Source organism: Apium graveolens, chromosome 9 (assembly GCF_009905375.1).
Source record: "Apium graveolens cultivar Ventura chromosome 9, ASM990537v1, whole genome shotgun sequence".
Lineage (NCBI taxonomy): Eukaryota > Viridiplantae > Streptophyta > Magnoliopsida > Apiales > Apiaceae > Apium > Apium graveolens.
In genome coordinates, this window is record NC_133655.1 from 284844958 (window position 1) to 284861623 (window position 16666).

Genomic DNA, 16666 nt, shown 5'->3' on the forward strand with positions numbered 1-16666 from the left:
CTGTCAAATATATACTATTCATATACAACAACTATGCATGGTTGGGGATTTGTTTAATCTATTTGGTTAGTTCATTGAAACTTGGTTGGCTTAATTTGGTTCCTCGTGATCATGATATATTGATATTACTTGTTTAATTTATCTTATGGCTAGGAGAAGTGAATGTTGTACAGTCATTCTTTATCATTGTATCAAGTCCTTATATGCAAAAAAGTGAAGGTTTTAGATAAAATCCATGTGAAGTTTGATGGACACATTGCATGATAGTATAAATGAGAAGATAGAACAGAGCTTCTTTATGCATCAACTCAATTTCGAAATCTTACCTTTATCGAATTCTTAAGTTCAGATACAAGCACACTAGTTCGTCTTCATCATGGCTCCTACTAGAGATAATTACCCTGCAAGAGTTGCTCTATACGCGCAAAACACCACTGTCATTCCACAAAAAGCTCCAAAACTATCGATGGAAAGCCTGCAGAGGACAATATCAGACATTTCAGTTGAACTACGAAAAGAAGCTGAAGCTGCAGCTGATGAAATGAAGCAGCATCAGGTGCTTCCATCAATATCCGAAGTTGAAGATGCTAGGTGTGAGTGTTGTGGCATGTGTGAGGAGTGCACACCAGAGTATATAAGACGTGTACAAGATAAGTTTTCGGGGAAGTTGATATGTGGACTATGTTCAGAGGCCGTGAAGGAAGAGATGGAGAAAACTGGAGGAAAAATAGAAGAAGCTTTGAGTGAGCACATGAATGCTTGTTCCAAGTTTAATAAGTTTGGAAGAACACATCCTGTGTTGTTTCAGGCTGAAGCCATGAAAGAGATTCTGAAGAAGGGCTCAGCAAGAGCAAAGTCATCAAGTCCTAGGGAACTCAAACCTAATGCCTCAAAGGGTGGAATAACAAGGAGTTCAAGTTGTATTCCTGCGATTATGAAGGACTTTAACTGCACTGATCCAAAGTGATTCAAAGATGATTACCTAAGTTTCCTTGTGTGCAATCATGCATACTTTAATTATGTGCAGTCGCGTGTGTTTATAAAGGGGAATTGAGTACACTTTGTCACCATTCTCTCTGCCTTTCTTGTATAGTTCAGTGTGGTTGTGTCTTGTATAGTTGATATGTCTGTACAGGGAAATCATGTACATTCTTTGCCTTTCTCGCTATACATTCTGGTTCTTGCAGTGCTCGATTACTTTCCATGAGAAAAAGTTTTCATCCAGCCATCCTCAACATCAACTAGGCTCGTACGTTAACACGAGTTGATATATCAGCTGAGATCAACACATGCTCGTGCAAATTGGGCTCACAAGTTGGTGTTAAATATATGATCCTATTGGGGCATTCCTTCTACACCTTAAGGTTTTAGATGAGCTGGTTACTCAACATGGTATCAGAGCTAAAATCTGGATGAAATGATGTTTACTCTAGTGTATACTTGGTCTCAATACATCTCTATGGTATCAACTCCTGTTTGTGACTTCATTTCGTAGTCGATAGCTGTATGTATCGATGTATATACATATAGATCTATGTGATTTGTGTTCTACTACTTGATATTGTTACTTGTTTACACTATTCTCAATCTATTTGTTGTGATTTACGACTTTTGTTGTTTATCACTTGTCAATTTCTGCTCTCATCTCAATTTGTTCATCACTAATTGAACTATTTGGTACTAGTAATTGTCTGTGTTTGATGTGCTGGTATCGTTGTTAAATTCATAACTCATAGATCCAAACTTCCGCACAATTTCCTTTATGGCATCTCCATCATCTTATTCTTCCACTGTTTCGAGCTCTCTTATCTCCATTGATTCCAATCATCCATATTATCTTCTTCCGTCTGATAATCCAGGCATGAATTTGACCACGATTGTATTAACTGAACAAAATTATAATCAATGGAGCCGTTCCATGGAAATTGCCTTGTCGTCTAATTTGAAACTTTGTTTTGTTGATGGCTCATATACTATGCCTACTGCCAATTCTGCTTTACTAGCTCACTGGAACAGGTGTAACAATATGGTTACCTCCTGGATCTTAAATTCTGTTTCTGTGGACATTAGAAACAGTGTGGTGTATATGAAAACTGCTCGCCTAATTTGGCAAGATCTAGCTGCTCGCTATGCCCAGGGCAATGTACCTCAGCTGTTTAATCTCAGAAAGGAACTGGCTCAACTTACTCAAGGCACTATGTCAATTGCTACCTATTTCACCAAGTATCGAACTCTTAGTGATGAATTGGAGTATTTGTCTACTAAACCTACCTGCAGTTGTGCTAAATACACCTGCAATGTTAATGTCAATCTTGTGAAATATGAAGAATCTCTACAACTTACTCAGTTTCTCATGGGGTTAAATGAGCATTATACTGCTGTCAGGGGTCAAATTCTGATTATGACTCTGTTACCTACTTTGAGCCAGTGTTATAGTATGCTGTTACAGGAATAAAATCAACGCAATAGTTCTTCTCAGATCTCTGTGGATAAGCTTGCTATGAATGTCAAGACTTCTCCATACAACAGATTTCAGAATCCTAAGGGCAATATTTCTGTAAACAAGAAGACTGAGTTGGAGTCTAAGGATACGCAATGTGACTATTGTCATCAGTCTGGTCACTCTAGAGACAAGTGTTTCTGCCTTCATGGCTTTCCTCAATGGCACAAATCTTTTGGGAAACCTAAACCCAAACCTAAATTTATGCAGCAGAAAAATGCCAACAATGTTGCTGTCACTAGTACTGAGCATGTGCCTGATACTTCTAATGTTGTTGATTCCTCTGGTTGTGGGTTGTCTCCTACTCAATATACTAATCTCTTGCAAATGCTTCAAGCAACTCTTAGAGATACACCTACCTCCACCTCTAGTCCTTCAGCCCCTACCTGGCCTTATATGAGCTCTGCAAATGCTACTAAGTTCTCAGGTACTTCTAATCCTTTTGTTAGTCAGGTTCATACTTCTTTCCCCCTTCATCACTCCAAATGAATATTGGATTCTGGGGCTACTGATCATATTACTCCTTATCTTAATTTGTTGTCCTGTCCTCAACCTTGTTCTGCTACTTTGTCTTTACCCAATGGGCAAACTGCTAACATTACACATGTTGGAAATGTTGTGTTGACTGAGTCTATTACACTCCATAATGTGTTATGTGTTCCTACTTTCTCTTATAATCTCCTTTATATCCCACAACTTACTCATACTACTCATTAACTTGTTTCCTTCTCTACTAACACTTGCTTTCTTCAGGACCTTGTCTTGAAGAAGGATCTCGAGATTGGTAGTCTGTCTGCTGGTCTCTATATTCTGGATACTTTCAAGTTTAGCACTCCAACACATGCATCTTATTTGCCTTGTTCATCTGTAATGTCTGCTACTATTAGTTGTAGTGTTTCTTCTGATCTTTGGCATGCTAGAATGGGGCATGTCCCAGCTACTGTCTTGTCCTTACTTCCTGTTACTTGTAATAAACCTTTGTTGAGTACTTGTGACAGTTGCCATTTGGCTAAACAAACAAAATTGCAGTTTCCTATTAGCACAAGTGTATCTTCTTCTTTATTTCAGTTAGTTCATGCTGATTTATGGGGTCCCTATCATGTTAAAACTCATGATAATTGTCAATATTTCTTAACAATTGTTGATGACATGTCTCGTGTTACTTGGGTATACTTATTAAATGATAAATCCCTTGTTCCATCTTTGTTTTCAAATTTTATTCATGTTGTGCAAAATCAATTTAATACTTCGGTTAAGGTTGTTCGCACAGACAACGGAACTGAATTCTTAAATAAATCTCTTGCAAGTGTCTTTAATGCTCTTGGTATTATACATCAAACCAGCTGTGTTCATACACCACAACAGAATGGTCTAATGGAACGCAAACACAGACATATTCTGAATATAGCTAGAGGTCTTCGGTTCCATGCTGGTTTACCTATTAAATTTTGGGGTGATTGCATCCTAATAGCTGTCTATCTTCCCAATAGAACTCTAACTCCTGTCTTGAATAGAAAAACTCCATATGAGATCTTGTTTAAGAAGCCTCCTAACTATGATAGTTTACGAGTATTTGGGTCTCTATGTTATGCATCTACTCTTCCAACTACTCGTGACAAGTTTGAGGCCAGGGCTGCTAAATGTGTTTTTATTGGGTATCCCTATGCTCAAAAAGGCTATCGTGTTCTTGACTTACATACACGAAAAATATTTGTCACACGTCATGTGAAATTTATGGAACATGAGTTCCCATTTCGGAATATCGTCACGGATGTGTCCACATCATTATTCTCCGAGTCAGATTCTGTTTTGTATGAACCTCTCCTAGATGAGGTTGCTGACACTACTCCTACTGCTCCTTCATCTGATAGTCCCGAGCTTCAGACTGTGGAATCTTCTCATTTGCCTGTTACTCCCCCTCCTGCACCTCGTCCAGTTCGCACTAAACAATTGTCACGCAAGTTTGCAGATTATACAGGGTTACCATCTCATCTGATAAACACGGTTCGTACTAACCTTTATCCTCTTACTCAATATCTCACATATGATCGATTTACTCCCTCATATCAAACCTTTATTGCCAACATTACCAAAATCCCTGAACCTGCTAGTTTTAAACATGCTGTTACTCAAACTGAGTGGTGTACAACTATGAGCATTGAGCTAGCTGCTCTTGAGGCAAATCACACTTGGGATGTAGTTCCGTACACTCCTGTTAAACGTGTAGTGGGGTGTAAATGGCTGTATAAGGTTAAGTATTTACCCAATGGCGAGGTTGATCGTTACAAAGCCCGCTTGGTGGCTAAGGGATTTACTCAAACCGAGGGTTTGGACTACTTTGATACGTTTGCTCCGGTTGCCAAAATGACAACTCTTCGAGTTCTCCTTGCTCTAGTTGCTCAGTATAATTGGTCATTGACTCAACTTGATGTCACCAATGTATTTTTGCATGGTGACTTACAAGAAGATGTTTACATGGATCTTCCTCTAGGATATGTCCCTCTTGTACATATTCGTGAAAAATATCCTACTCAACAATTAGTGTGCAAGTTACTTAAGAGTCTCTATGGTCTCAAACAGGCCCCTCGATGTTGGTTTGTGAAACTTTCAGATGCCTTACTTAAATTTGGGTTTCAACAGGCTCGATGAGATCACAGTCTCTTCTTTTTAATTTCTGGCAAGTCTATTGTGACTCTACTCGTGTATGTAGATGACATGATCCTCTCTGGCAATGATGTAAATTTGGTGCAGCTGGTTAAAGATTTTCTGGCCACAAAATTCAGAATAAAGGACTTAGGTGCCCTGAAGTATTTCCTTGGCTTAGAAGTTGCTCGTTCTACCTCTGGGATCTATATCAATCAATGAAAGTACACATTGGATATTCTCAAAAATGTTCACTGTGACAATTCGAAACCTGCTGTCATTCCTCTTGAACAAAATTCTAACCTGGCTCTGATACCATGAATAGGATCATATATTTAACAGTTGGCTCCATAATGTACCTGAAATACAAAAAGTATACTAAGATTACTGGCAATATTAAGGCTCAATGACTGGTTTGGTATATTAGCTTTTTTGTAACAATCAAATCAACATTACAACCGGTGACCTCTTGGTTTAGGGATCCTACATTCACTTCCCTTATAACGTCGAGGGTTCGAATCTTGTTAAAAACAAAATGTGTGTTACTCCCGCCAATATTTGGACAAATTAGCCATTACTTCCTTTGGCCCATTATAATTGCATTTTTAGAATTCGAATCCATTTCAGATTTACTGGATTGTATTCGGGGGTTCGTTAGTATTTGGAATTTTTTCAATTCGAATCGAGTTCAGATTTGCTTTAAGAATCTGGGACCAGATTTGAACTTTCGAGTTTAAATTAAATTAAGATTAAAAATTCAGGATTGGATTGCCTTCAGGAAGAAATATGTGGCATTACAGCCCGAGGCCCGAGCACTGCAACCATTTGATTCTGATTCGTTCCAATATTGACTATTGTGTAGATTTTGCTGTGGAATTATAATCCTATTCATATTAGAAACATGATCCATGTAAACAACTCAAATTAAGTTTATCTATAAATATACTCCTCTTTATTCAATCAAACAGAAACAACTCACACAAAATCAAGCTGCTAGTCTGTATGAAAAGTGGAATACAAAAGTTTATTATCTGTAAATACTCCTCCATTCAATCCTTGACACTGAAAAAAGTTCCAGAAAGCAGAGCAAAGGCACCAAAGTGTTGCTTCACTACTCCAACCAAAACCAACAATATGAAACTGGCCATGGTATTTACGCGCGAACACACGAAATATTTTGTTTTTACTAGGCCTATCCCTTTTCGAATTATAATGGCTGACTTATTTTTGTTTTTTTTGTTTGGGATTTCAGCAAAGGGTAGTGATTAAAGTGACAGTGGTTGATCAAAAGAAGTCTCGCACCAGGGCCATGAAGATTGCAGCTACAGCCTTTGGTATGTGCATCATTCATGTATATATATATATGTGTGTGTGGGTGGGTGGGTGGGTGGGTGGGTGCGTGTATGTTGATTTAATTTGTTACAGGTCCCTGACAAAGAAATTGTAGTAAGTGAAACCATTTGTCCACTCCTGATCCCGGACACACAATTGTTATAACCATCTGTCTGCTATAATTTTCCGCAGATAGGTTTAAACACTGAGCTTTTTTTGTGAATGCAGTGCTTAAAACACCCTTTTAGGGTTTTTTTCTATCTGCAGAAAGATATGGCGGATAGATGGTTGGCAATAGTCGCTTGACATGGACCAGCTTCCTTAGTTATAATCAGCAATGTCTAAAGTTATAAATGCAATAACAATGCAGGGGTAGAATCAGTAGCATTGAGTGGTGCTGAAAAAGATGAAATAGTGGTAACAGGGAAAGGAATAGATACAGTTGAACTCGCGAGATTGTTAAGAAAGAAACTAGGAAGTGCGGATTTGTTAAGTGTTGGAACTGTACCTGAAGAAAAAAAGAAAGCCGAAAAAGAAAATGCAGACTATGTCGTTCCTCTGGTTCAGGGATCAACCTTATTATCACTGTAATTCATACCCTGTCGCTTGTGCTCATGATCATGACCCCCCAGCTTGCTCTATCATGTGATTCCTGAGAATTCATAACACTGAATAGATGGTTGAATTTTGCTTGTAATAATAACACAATACATGTATACTCAAAACTTTGTACTGCACTTCGTGTATATTGGCTTGTTGCAATTTAGTTATGATTTTGTGAACTTGTAAAACACCTAGTTTTGGTTAGGTTTAAAAAAGAATTGGAGAACCAAACAACCAAAATTTCAACGTAGGCCAATTAGTCGGTATGGTTTCCTATTGCAGAGGTGTTAACTGACTTGCCTCAAAAAGGTCAAAAATATCACTTCAGATAAAGATAATAGTTTACAGCAGTCATATACATAATACTTGCAATTGCCAGTTATAGAAAGTCCAGGAGGAAAAAGAATTCTACCGTTAGTGACTGATTTGAAATATTGACGCGGTTCTACCACTACTTTAAGAGAACGAATAAATTCATGTATATGAATTGATAGCTACTAGCAAGCAATCATTCAAATAATCGACAAACCTCTGTACCCCTTTGTGTGTGAGTCTGTTACACTAAAAACAGCGAGCAATGTGCTCTAGAATTCTTTTCACTATGCTTTCTACAGGATAGAGGTTCAAGCAATGACCCATTAGTTAAGAGCTAAGCCGCTACATTCCCACAAAAACCTGCATGTGTGTCAGTGTGTCTGCGCATGTGCATGTGTGTCCTCGTATCTGAAGAACTTCAAACACCTAACATGGGATTGGAGAAACTAAAAATGTTAAATGAAGGTGAATCCATTAACGATAAAAGATATTAAGGAGTCCTTCGAAAATGCTTTAAGTCATAACACTCAGCAAATTACAGTCCTTGTCAAACCAAATTATATGTCAACTAAATGTAGTCCAGGTCAAATCTCTAAGAGCATCCATTATCTTTTTACAACTCCCTATCTTTATGCCTATATACTCACTTTCTGACCACTTTCTATTTATCCATGACTCTAGTCAACCTCAATCCAGCTGCATCCAGCAGTCTTTTTCAAACCCATGCGCCTCATTGAGTCTCGAACCTTATTTGCATCATCCCACCTGTTGGAACTAGCATATGTGTTTGATAACAAAGCAAAAGTTCCCACTGTTACATCTTTGGTCTTAGAAAGAGACTGTCTAGTTCGCAGAATCATCTCCTCGCTCCCATAAATATTGCAAGCATTAAGTAATGCTCCCCAAATGGAACCATCAGCTTCCACGGGCATATCCTCAATAAAGCGCTCGGCTTCTTTTAAGAGGCCTGCTCGACCATACATATCAACAATACAAGCATAATGCTTCATGTAGGGTGAAATGCCATACACGCCATCCATGGCTTTAAAGAGCATTAACCCTTGATTAACCAACCCCGCATGACTGCAAGCAGATAACAAACCAATAAAAGTTACATCATCAGGGGTATTCCCATGAATTAGCATAAGGGAGAAGAGCGGCAACACATGCTTGCCATACCCATTCATTGCCAAACCGCTAATCATAGTACTCCACGACACTACATCCTTGACTCCAAGCCCGCGGAACACCCTAATAGCCAAATCCATATTCCCACATTTCACATACAAATTCACCAAAGCATTCCCCACATTCCTATTCATCACAAGATCATCCCTACTACTCACATAAGAATGAACCCACCGACCCAAACTCAAATCCCCAACCAAAGAGCAAGCTGACAACACACTAACAACCGTAGCCTCATTAGGCTCAACCTCACCCTCTCTCACCATTTCCTGAAACACCCTAACCGAACCCTCAAAAAACCCTCTCTGCACAAAACCCCCCACCATCGTAGTCCAAGAAACCACATCTCTCCTACGCAATCTACCAAACAAATACCACACACACTCTAAACCCCCAAACTTCACAAAAAAATCCAAAACCACATTCCCTAAAACCCCATTATCATATTCAAAATTCTTTAAACCATAACAACAAACACATTTACCAATCTTAACAGCTCTAATACTAATACAAGCAGATAAAACAGTAACAATAGTAGTACAATTAGGCCTCACATTCATTTTCGAGAACTTCACCAAAGCCTCCTCCTCCATCCCACATTTCGAAAGCCCTGAAATAATCGAAGTCCAAGAAACAACATCAGGGTTAATCACACAATCAAAAACCCGACAAGAAGAGACAATATCATTCTGCTGCAAATAAAAATGAATCAAAGAATTCTGAATAAAAATGTCAGAAAAATGTGATGTTTTGATGACATGGGCATGAATTTCTTGGCCTTTTGGGTGTGAATGAAGTAAAGAACAGGCCTTTAGGGCAAGAGTGAATGTGAAATGGTTGTGTGAATTTGGGTTCTTGAGCATTTGGTTGTAGAGAAAAAGGGTATTTTGGGGAGTGTGTGAGTGTGTGAAAAAAGACAGTAAGGTGTTTAAAGTGTTGGGTTTTGAGGTTGTAATGAGATGAGCTTGGAGTTGTTTGAGTTGTCTGAAGGAGAGAGTTGGGGTTAGTTGTTTCATGGGATTCAAGAACAGGTGTGTCACTGTGTGCATGTATGTGTTTATATGTACAGAATCAGGGGTCTGTTCTAGATTCTTGCCCCAATCGATTTTTGCATAATTTAAATTTGTCAAAAATAATGATAAATCGATCAAAATATTTGACTTATTCAATAAATTACCGATAAATTATTAATAAATCCGACTTTAAAATATCGTCCGATAAATAATAAATAAGTTATTCAACTTATTAGATCAATTTCTAAAATATGTAACCACGAGTATAATAATTATTTTTTTTGTCTGGTGAGTACAATGATTATTGATTACAAAAGAGTCAAAAAAAAAACAGTAGTGCAAATATAATGTTTAACTAGGCATTACTAGAGGTGAACTGTAATGTTCGTTCGACAAGAAGTCAGTTTGATACTCCTAAGTACGTACTCACGTAACTTAGATGAGTACATAACAATTTCTAAACTAAATACATGATGAGTATTATTGTAATTACAAAATTTATCTAAAAAATTACTGTCATTAAAAATATACTACTATTTAGATATTAGGGGTATTTTTCTCAAATAGAAATTGATTGGTACTCGATAATAAACTTTTAATCTAATCATCTATATTTTAATTTCTTTATTAGTATGTAGAGTAATATGTTCAACGATCCAATATACCTTCTACTTCTAGGAGGAATTATCACAACACTTCTCTCTTAAAAAAAAAGCAAGAAAGATAATCACCCTGAGCAGTAAGCACTCAGCAGTAACAATTAGATTAAAAATTTGTAGATAAAATTTATTTTTATAAATTCGCTGAGAGTAGTACATGTTGGCATCCTGATATATACCTAATGAATCTGTAGGATACACCATAGTAGACTGATATCATCATTGTCGACATAAAGTCGCAAAGCTTTCTATTTATCAGCTTTTCCGTAACCAGAAAATCAAATTTGCATAAAACGTGCATGGACCCATAAAAGCGTTTTAGCTACAACGAAAATCGGAAGAGGTACGGTGCCCTCTGGCCCCCGAATGAATGTTTGCTTTGAAGCTATGGTCGTTCCCAGGTGTATAATTGCTGGTTCATAATCCACACTGAAGGTAAAAAACAAAATCTACTGCTTCACTATCTGTATGCATCTCGTGTTGGAATTTTGACAGCTTTTGCACCAGCTGATCCATCTGTGTGTTCGCAATCTGTATAAAAGATTGCAAGTCTAAGAATGTGTTCTGATGAATATTAATTTAAAATGTCTGCTCAATGCAGAATATAATCAGGTAAACAGTTTACCATGATGATTTTTTTTAATAACTACTTGAGCAAATTATTCAAAATATTGTATTACCTATTTACCATTCACATAATCAAGCAGTCGTTTGTCAAGCTCAAAGTGCCGGCAAAGAAGTTTCTGCATTCAAAAAGACCACACAAGGTGTTATTTGATACATCATACATGTGTCTGTTTGTCTTACCTTATAAGCAACTTATTACTCACTTATAAGTTGGAAAGTAACTTTTAGGTCCGTTCTAGTGATAAGTCTAGTTTTGGGAAGTATCAAATAGATAATAATTACAGTTACTTATTTCAAATTTGTACTTGACAATCGTCAATATACTCATTTGACATGTAACTCCTACTTTTTTTTTGTTTTATTCATTTACATTTCATAAGCTATATATATATTATTAATACAATTATTTAATCTCAATATAAAAAATAAGTAGGAAAATCACTTCTGCTTAAAAGTTAATAAAATGAAAGTGACAACTGACTTTTGTTAAGCTAAGCCAACCGTGGCGGATAGCAGAAAATGGTATGTCACTACTGCGTCTTATAATGTATAATTTTGTACCTTTGTTACAACAGGAATGGAGGCTTTTGCTTCCAAGTTGAACTCAGGAAAGCGTGCAACCTCTTCTGCGTTCTCAAACAATATATATGTGGGAAGTTGTTTACTGTGTCCTGTGAAGTCAGCTCCCCATAGGCCATAGGCATTAGCCATTGACAAAAAGATACAGAGACCAAACTGAAGTCGAAACAAAAGAGTTCGACATACAAGAATGAATCGAGGACCAGTAGTATAATGCAAATTGCAGAATATGGCAAAGAAATATTCTCACCAAGAGAGATTCCAAATTTTGGCGCAACGTTTGGAAAGAGGCCAATATCAACTGTCCCAAACGACAGATTTTTGTTTGAGAATCTGTTGTAAAAAAAAGGAGAATACAAGACACACCCATCTTCAATTAACTGAAGCAAAGATAAGAATAATATTTACAAGTAGTCAAGTACGAAGTAAAAGATGTACAAAAAAACAGAAACTAAAATTAAACTGAACACAATTAGAAGTAGCATGGAAGAAATCACTCACGTGATTGAAAGCTCAGGAAAAATACGACTCGTCCGTACGCAATTTGAAGAGGATAAAGCACGAAATTCAACCTGCCATGATCAGTTGCAAATTTGGAAGAAATGGAAAATAGATCAATGTTCTTCCTGTTTGCACTACTGCAGACTGCGAAATATTGTCAATGGACATTCAATGGTTCTACTTAACAAAAAAAATCAGTGTTTCCAATAGGACGTAGTGGTTTGCAGAACTATCCAAAATAAAGCACCAAGGTGAACACAACCTAAACGTAATCAGTTGATAATGAAATGGAATAAACTAATTAACATCGATTTTTTAAAAATATGTGAAGATGTACTGAAGTCATCAAATTACAAATTGGTTGTCATCCATTAGAAAGAAGGATAATAGACATTTTAGGGGAAACACAGTTCATATGAGCACCTCGTGTAGGTAACAAAAATCAAAGATTACTTAAATATTAGGATTTTTTTTCTGTTAAAGTCAATACACAAATAGTCAAATACTCTATTTTTAAGTATTTTTTAAGGTTAAAAAGAGAATCCGCAGAACTACCAGCCAAAACTTCGATGTGCGCCCTTCAGTCAGGATAGTTTCCAATTGCAGAGGTGTCAACTGATTTGAAGTACCTTAAAGAGGTCAGCAATAAAACATCAGATATATATAGCCAATTTAATAGCAGTGATACAAAATACGAAAGAACGTGATAAAAGGTACCAGAAACTCGATCATTTACCTAAACTTAGGTATGGAGGTTGTTGGGTGAATGTATATATAACTGCATAAAAGGACCACGAAAGAGAAACAATTAGAACCTCGAAAGCAATTTTCTTATTCACTGACGGTAACAAAGTTCCACAATCAATTATAGTCTGGTTTGCTGCTTACTTAACAGAAGCATGTAAACTGGGCAATACAAAAGATGAACTGAGGATGACTGAGACACAGTTCTTCAGCCAAATTCAAGAGCTCATAAATACACAAATATTACCATCCAAGTCTTTAAGAACCCATAATATCATAATAAATTACAGGCACATCATCTAACTTATACGAGACATCTTGCTACGGTCAGTAAATTTGCAACATTGGATGACAACTATAATATATCCTCACAATATTATCCATCGATATCCCATTAAAGTTTTAATAATAATATAATTAAATTCACATGCTTACATATACGTATATGCAAAAGGCAGGCCCTACCTAAAAATGCCAACATGTACCAGATAGCAAGATGATAATCCAGGACCAAAGCAATAGCAACGAGGAATACCTGAAAACCCCAGATCTGAAGTCAGTACTGAAAAGGAAAAATACTGTAAAAGCATAGTGAGATACAAGTGAGTACACTAATGTCTGAGTAGTTCAAAAAAAATAATTCAAGAGATTCTTTATAAATCAGCACTTGGCGACGAAAAAAATTGGAAAAAAAATTGAGCGAGAAACATGAACACATTATCCATTATTAATCTGCTTCCTAGCATTGTAAAATGTGATACAAAGAACCATTCCCAATTATATAATATTTAAAACAAGGTATAAGCATGATTACATGATGAAATATAATTAGGTTATGTTGGAAAACTAAGAAACAACTCCGTCCGATAAATAGAAATAAAGGGTCCCCAAGAATACACCTCTGCGTAAAACAAAGTATCCGCAATGAAAGCTTCCCATGTTTCCTCTTTCACCATCTATCACAGATAAATAGAATATTGAGAAGAAACTCAAAATGATCAAATACACTTAGTTAACAATGTATAAAATGCCAAATAAAAACGTATAGGATTGTACTCATTGACCATAGTCATTAAAAGCACACTCAAACGCAAAGGCATCGCGGGGCATAAACACAACGCATAAATGCAAAGCACACACTTCACAAAGCGCAAAAACAAAATAGATCCCCAATATATAAAGCCACACATACATGTAAATACTAAAACATAATAAAAGCTATGAACAATAACAATAAATTATATAACAAGTCACGTTCATGTAATCAACACAAGTCGAGAAAACTTTTGTTTATGACAACAAAAAAAATGAACTAGAAACTAGCCTGTTCATTCTTTAAAACAAACTGATCCTCTTTGACATCAAGGTCTACAAAATCTTCATCAAAATTACATTTTTAATCCTTAACACCTTTGAGTTTTCCTACCGTTCATAAAGGATCTCATCCCCATCAACTAAGCGCCTCACCTTTTCGATGATGACAATCCAGAAAGAGATACTTTCTATTGGTGGTGAGTGGTGACATAAGAGGATCCGTGTAACTGTGACCTGGAATAACATTTGGTATTTTGGTTTATCTCAATCATTTCTATTTTTTGTTTTCATCTTAATCATTTTGCTTATAAGACTTTAGAGTTTTATCTCGGCCAACCAAATATATTTTCAGTCTTAAGGGCCTTAAGGGTCTAATTTGGGTGACTCTCAAAGTCAACATGATTCCTCCTTCAAAATCTGCAATTTTGCAACGCTTATGCGTCGCACCACACTTACGCTTGAGCGCAGTCGCATTGCTCCTTCTACATGATGTGATGAAGGCTCGCTTTCATTCGGTTCTTGCTCATCCACTTTTATTATCTATAATGGTACATTTTAATAATTTTATAATTAGAAATTTATCAAAACCTGAGTCAATTGAATCTTTCTTTATTTCACAGTTCAATACTTACTTATTTGCATTCTGAAAAAGGAAAAGCAATTCACAATTTACAAACTGTTCACGAACTTAGTAGTGTTGTAAAAAGCGTGCTTGAAGCAAAAGATTAAGCACATAGTGATGCATATTGCATAGCACTAACTTTGGAATTCGCTTAACATAAGCCCGCTCACAATGTAAAAAAGTGTAGATTAAGTATCGTTATTGGTGAAACGTATCAAAGCGCAAAAAAGTCCCGCCGAAGCACTTCTCTTTATTAAAGATGAGAATTTGACCAGAAATTTTAAAATGTGGGCCATAAATACAAGTTTATATGTATTTTTAAAAAATACAATATACACACACTGACATACCTTGGGGCTTCTTGTCATATATGGACAATATACACATCCATAATGCACAATTTTAGTTATATTAGCTTCTTAATATATCAAAATTTACACACACATATTTGTAAGTATATTTTTCACTACTTCGAAAAAGCACATGCTTCACACTTAAGCTCCAAAATGCCCATTGTGCTTTTTGTGTTTAATGACAATGCCTATTGCTGCAGTTTATCAAGTACATTAATCTTAACAAACAAAGTAACAATAAAAAGCATATAGTCACTACAAAACTTATCTCTATAATTTACACGACAAACTACCAAATTCCTTGTGATAAAACAACCCATCTAAGCATTTATCCGTCAAATCTTAACCTAGTCAATATCCCTACCCATAGTATAACAAGAGGTCAAGCCTTCAAACCTCCCCGAAAATATACATTTAAATACCAAAACTTCCGCAATCGCCAATAACACCAAACACCTCAATTTTATCAATCACGCCTCAAAAAAGACTAACAACAACACAAAACAACTCAATTAAAACCAAAATGCAACATAAAGTCAGTACCTTTACAGCAGCAAAAATACAAAATGCAAGAAAAGCTTGAATCTCCTGTGATCAACAAAAAGCACATCACAAACAAACACAAATTAGTAAATAAAACAAACCCATTATTCCATTTAACATAAATATCAAACAAAAATATAAAGAAACAATTTTTATTAATTTTTATTTTAATGCAAGTATTTAATATACTTACACGGTGAAGAAGATGAGAGGTGAAATGAGGAGAGAGAACAGAGGAGGCTGATAAGCGGATAGGAATGTAGGAGAAGAAGACGAGGAAGTTGAAGAGAAAGTAGGGTTCCGACGCCGTTAAATTCAAGATTCCGGCGAGTGAGTAGGGGTTTTGATCGGTGTTTTTCTCCATTGATTTAGTGGTGTGTTTGTTTGTTTGGTGATCTGATTTTGATTTTTAGGGTTTGGTTTTTCGGTGTGTTTGATGTTTTGTTTTTTGATTAAGTCACTCTACTTTGTAGAGTGTTAGTTAGTTTGAAGATTTTTCTCATTCAAATCACTCTACTTTTATTTCATGAAATAACAAGTTTTTTTTTTGACGAAATGTTATTTTATTATTCCAAAGACTCATTCGAGATACAAGATTTAACATTAACTGGGATAGATCCCCAGTCAAATACACGACCAGGGTACATATGAGACACATGAGCTAATTCATGTGCCAACATATTCGCAGACCGTTTAATGAAATACAACCTTACATTGTTTAACTCGCGGACTAAAGTTCTACACTCCATTATCACCTTTCCAAGTCTAGATCGCAGAGATGTAGCACTTCTGATCAACTGAATAACTACTAAGCAATCTGACTCAATAGTGATATTTTTCTCCGTTCATTCCTTAGCCCAACTCAATTCTTCTTTAATTGTCAAAGCTTCAAGTAAAGTCGGGTTCATTACCTCTGAAAAGCATGTGGTTTTGGCCGATAACATATGACCTGCATGGTTCTGTACCACCAATCATATTCCTGAAACTCCCTGGTTCTCAAAGACTGTTGCATCCGCATTGATCTTTACTTCATCTTGATGTGGCTTTGCCTAGCAGATTGCACCATCCCCTACAATAGGAAGTCGAAGAGGTGCCTCAATATACCTACCTCGAGCTGCCGTCCACAGTGA

General features: G+C 36.4%; 4 protein-coding genes across 7 annotated transcripts; 2 read left to right on the forward strand and 2 right to left on the reverse strand.

The window, feature by feature from the left end:
- The first annotated feature begins 317 nt into the window (after positions 1-317).
- On the forward strand, positions 318-1649 carry LOC141685214 (uncharacterized). The gene has a single exon (XM_074490328.1). The coding sequence runs from the start codon at positions 377-379 to the stop codon at positions 965-967; it is 591 nt and encodes a 196-aa protein (XP_074346429.1). The 5' UTR covers positions 318-376; the 3' UTR covers positions 968-1649.
- Positions 1650-5340: 3691 nt separating this feature from the next.
- Positions 5341-9634, reverse strand: LOC141682838 (pentatricopeptide repeat-containing protein At2g29760, chloroplastic-like). Of its 3 annotated transcripts, none has more exons than XR_012559967.1 (2): positions 6984-9633; positions 5341-5502 (listed from the first exon to the last, which is right to left on the reverse strand). XR_012559967.1 is itself a non-coding variant. In XM_074487528.1 (2 exons), exons 1-2 carry the CDS (start codon positions 9628-9630, stop codon positions 8071-8073), a joined length of 1464 nt encoding a protein of 487 aa, XP_074343629.1. In that variant the 5' UTR covers positions 9631-9634; the 3' UTR covers positions 7116-8070. The 3 variants fall into 3 exon arrangements, 1 of the variants encoding a protein (XP_074343629.1); XR_012559968.1 differs by lacking the exon at positions 5341-5502 and having other exon boundaries at positions 6993-7127; positions 7608-9633; XM_074487528.1 differs by lacking the exon at positions 5341-5502 and having other exon boundaries at positions 7116-8476; positions 8573-9634.
- LOC141682839 (disease resistance protein Pik-1-like) lies at positions 6146-7066 on the forward strand. Its single transcript, XM_074487529.1, has 3 exons — positions 6146-6292; positions 6396-6477; positions 6846-7066. Exons 1-3 carry the CDS (start codon positions 6146-6148, stop codon positions 7064-7066), a joined length of 450 nt encoding a protein of 149 aa, XP_074343630.1.
- Positions 9635-10316: 682 nt separating the features above from the next.
- On the reverse strand, positions 10317-16012 carry LOC141687029 (uncharacterized). Of its 2 annotated transcripts, XM_074492164.1 has the most exons (11): positions 15730-16005; positions 15537-15581; positions 13604-13660; positions 13170-13239; positions 12697-12738; positions 12516-12589; positions 11961-12031; positions 11710-11792; positions 11442-11551; positions 10934-10996; positions 10317-10784 (listed from the first exon to the last, which is right to left on the reverse strand). In XM_074492164.1, the coding sequence occupies exons 1-10, from the start codon at positions 15898-15900 to the stop codon at positions 10934-10936; spliced, it is 786 nt and encodes a 261-aa protein (XP_074348265.1). In that variant the 5' UTR covers positions 15901-16005; the 3' UTR covers positions 10317-10784. The 2 variants fall into 2 exon arrangements, with proteins under 2 accessions (XP_074348265.1, XP_074348266.1); XM_074492165.1 differs by lacking the exons at positions 10317-10784; positions 10934-10996 and having other exon boundaries at positions 11484-11615; positions 15730-16012.
- Positions 16013-16666: the final 654 nt, after the last annotated feature.

Excerpts from the sequence above, each read along its gene's own strand:
- LOC141687029 (XM_074492164.1), bottom strand. The coding sequence starts at position 15,900 with ATGGAGAAAAACACCGATCAAAACCCCTACTCACTCGCCGGAATCTTG. Across the intron at positions 12,739-13,169 it reads GTACATGTTGGCATTTTTAG|TTATATATACATTCACCCAA; the intron begins GTAGGGCCTGCC and ends CCTTTTATGCAG. Across the intron at positions 12,590-12,696 it reads ACCTCCATACCTAAGTTTAG|GTACTTCAAATCAGTTGACA; the intron begins GTAAATGATCGA and ends GACCTCTTTAAG.
- LOC141682838 (XM_074487528.1), bottom strand. The coding sequence starts at position 9,630 with ATGCACACAGTGACACACCTGTTCTTGAATCCCATGAAACAACTAACC. Across the intron at positions 8,477-8,572 it reads AGCGGTTTGGCAATGAATGG|TCATGCGGGGTTGGTTAATC; the intron begins GTATGGCAAGCA and ends ATCTGCTTGCAG.
- LOC141685214 (XM_074490328.1), top strand. The coding sequence starts at position 377 with ATGGCTCCTACTAGAGATAATTACCCTGCAAGAGTTGCTCTATACGCG.
- LOC141682839 (XM_074487529.1), top strand. The coding sequence starts at position 6,146 with ATGAAAAGTGGAATACAAAAGTTTATTATCTGTAAATACTCCTCCATT. Across the intron at positions 6,293-6,395 it reads ACAATATGAAACTGGCCATG|CAAAGGGTAGTGATTAAAGT; the intron begins GTATTTACGCGC and ends TTGGGATTTCAG. Across the intron at positions 6,478-6,845 it reads GATTGCAGCTACAGCCTTTG|GGGTAGAATCAGTAGCATTG; the intron begins GTATGTGCATCA and ends ATAACAATGCAG.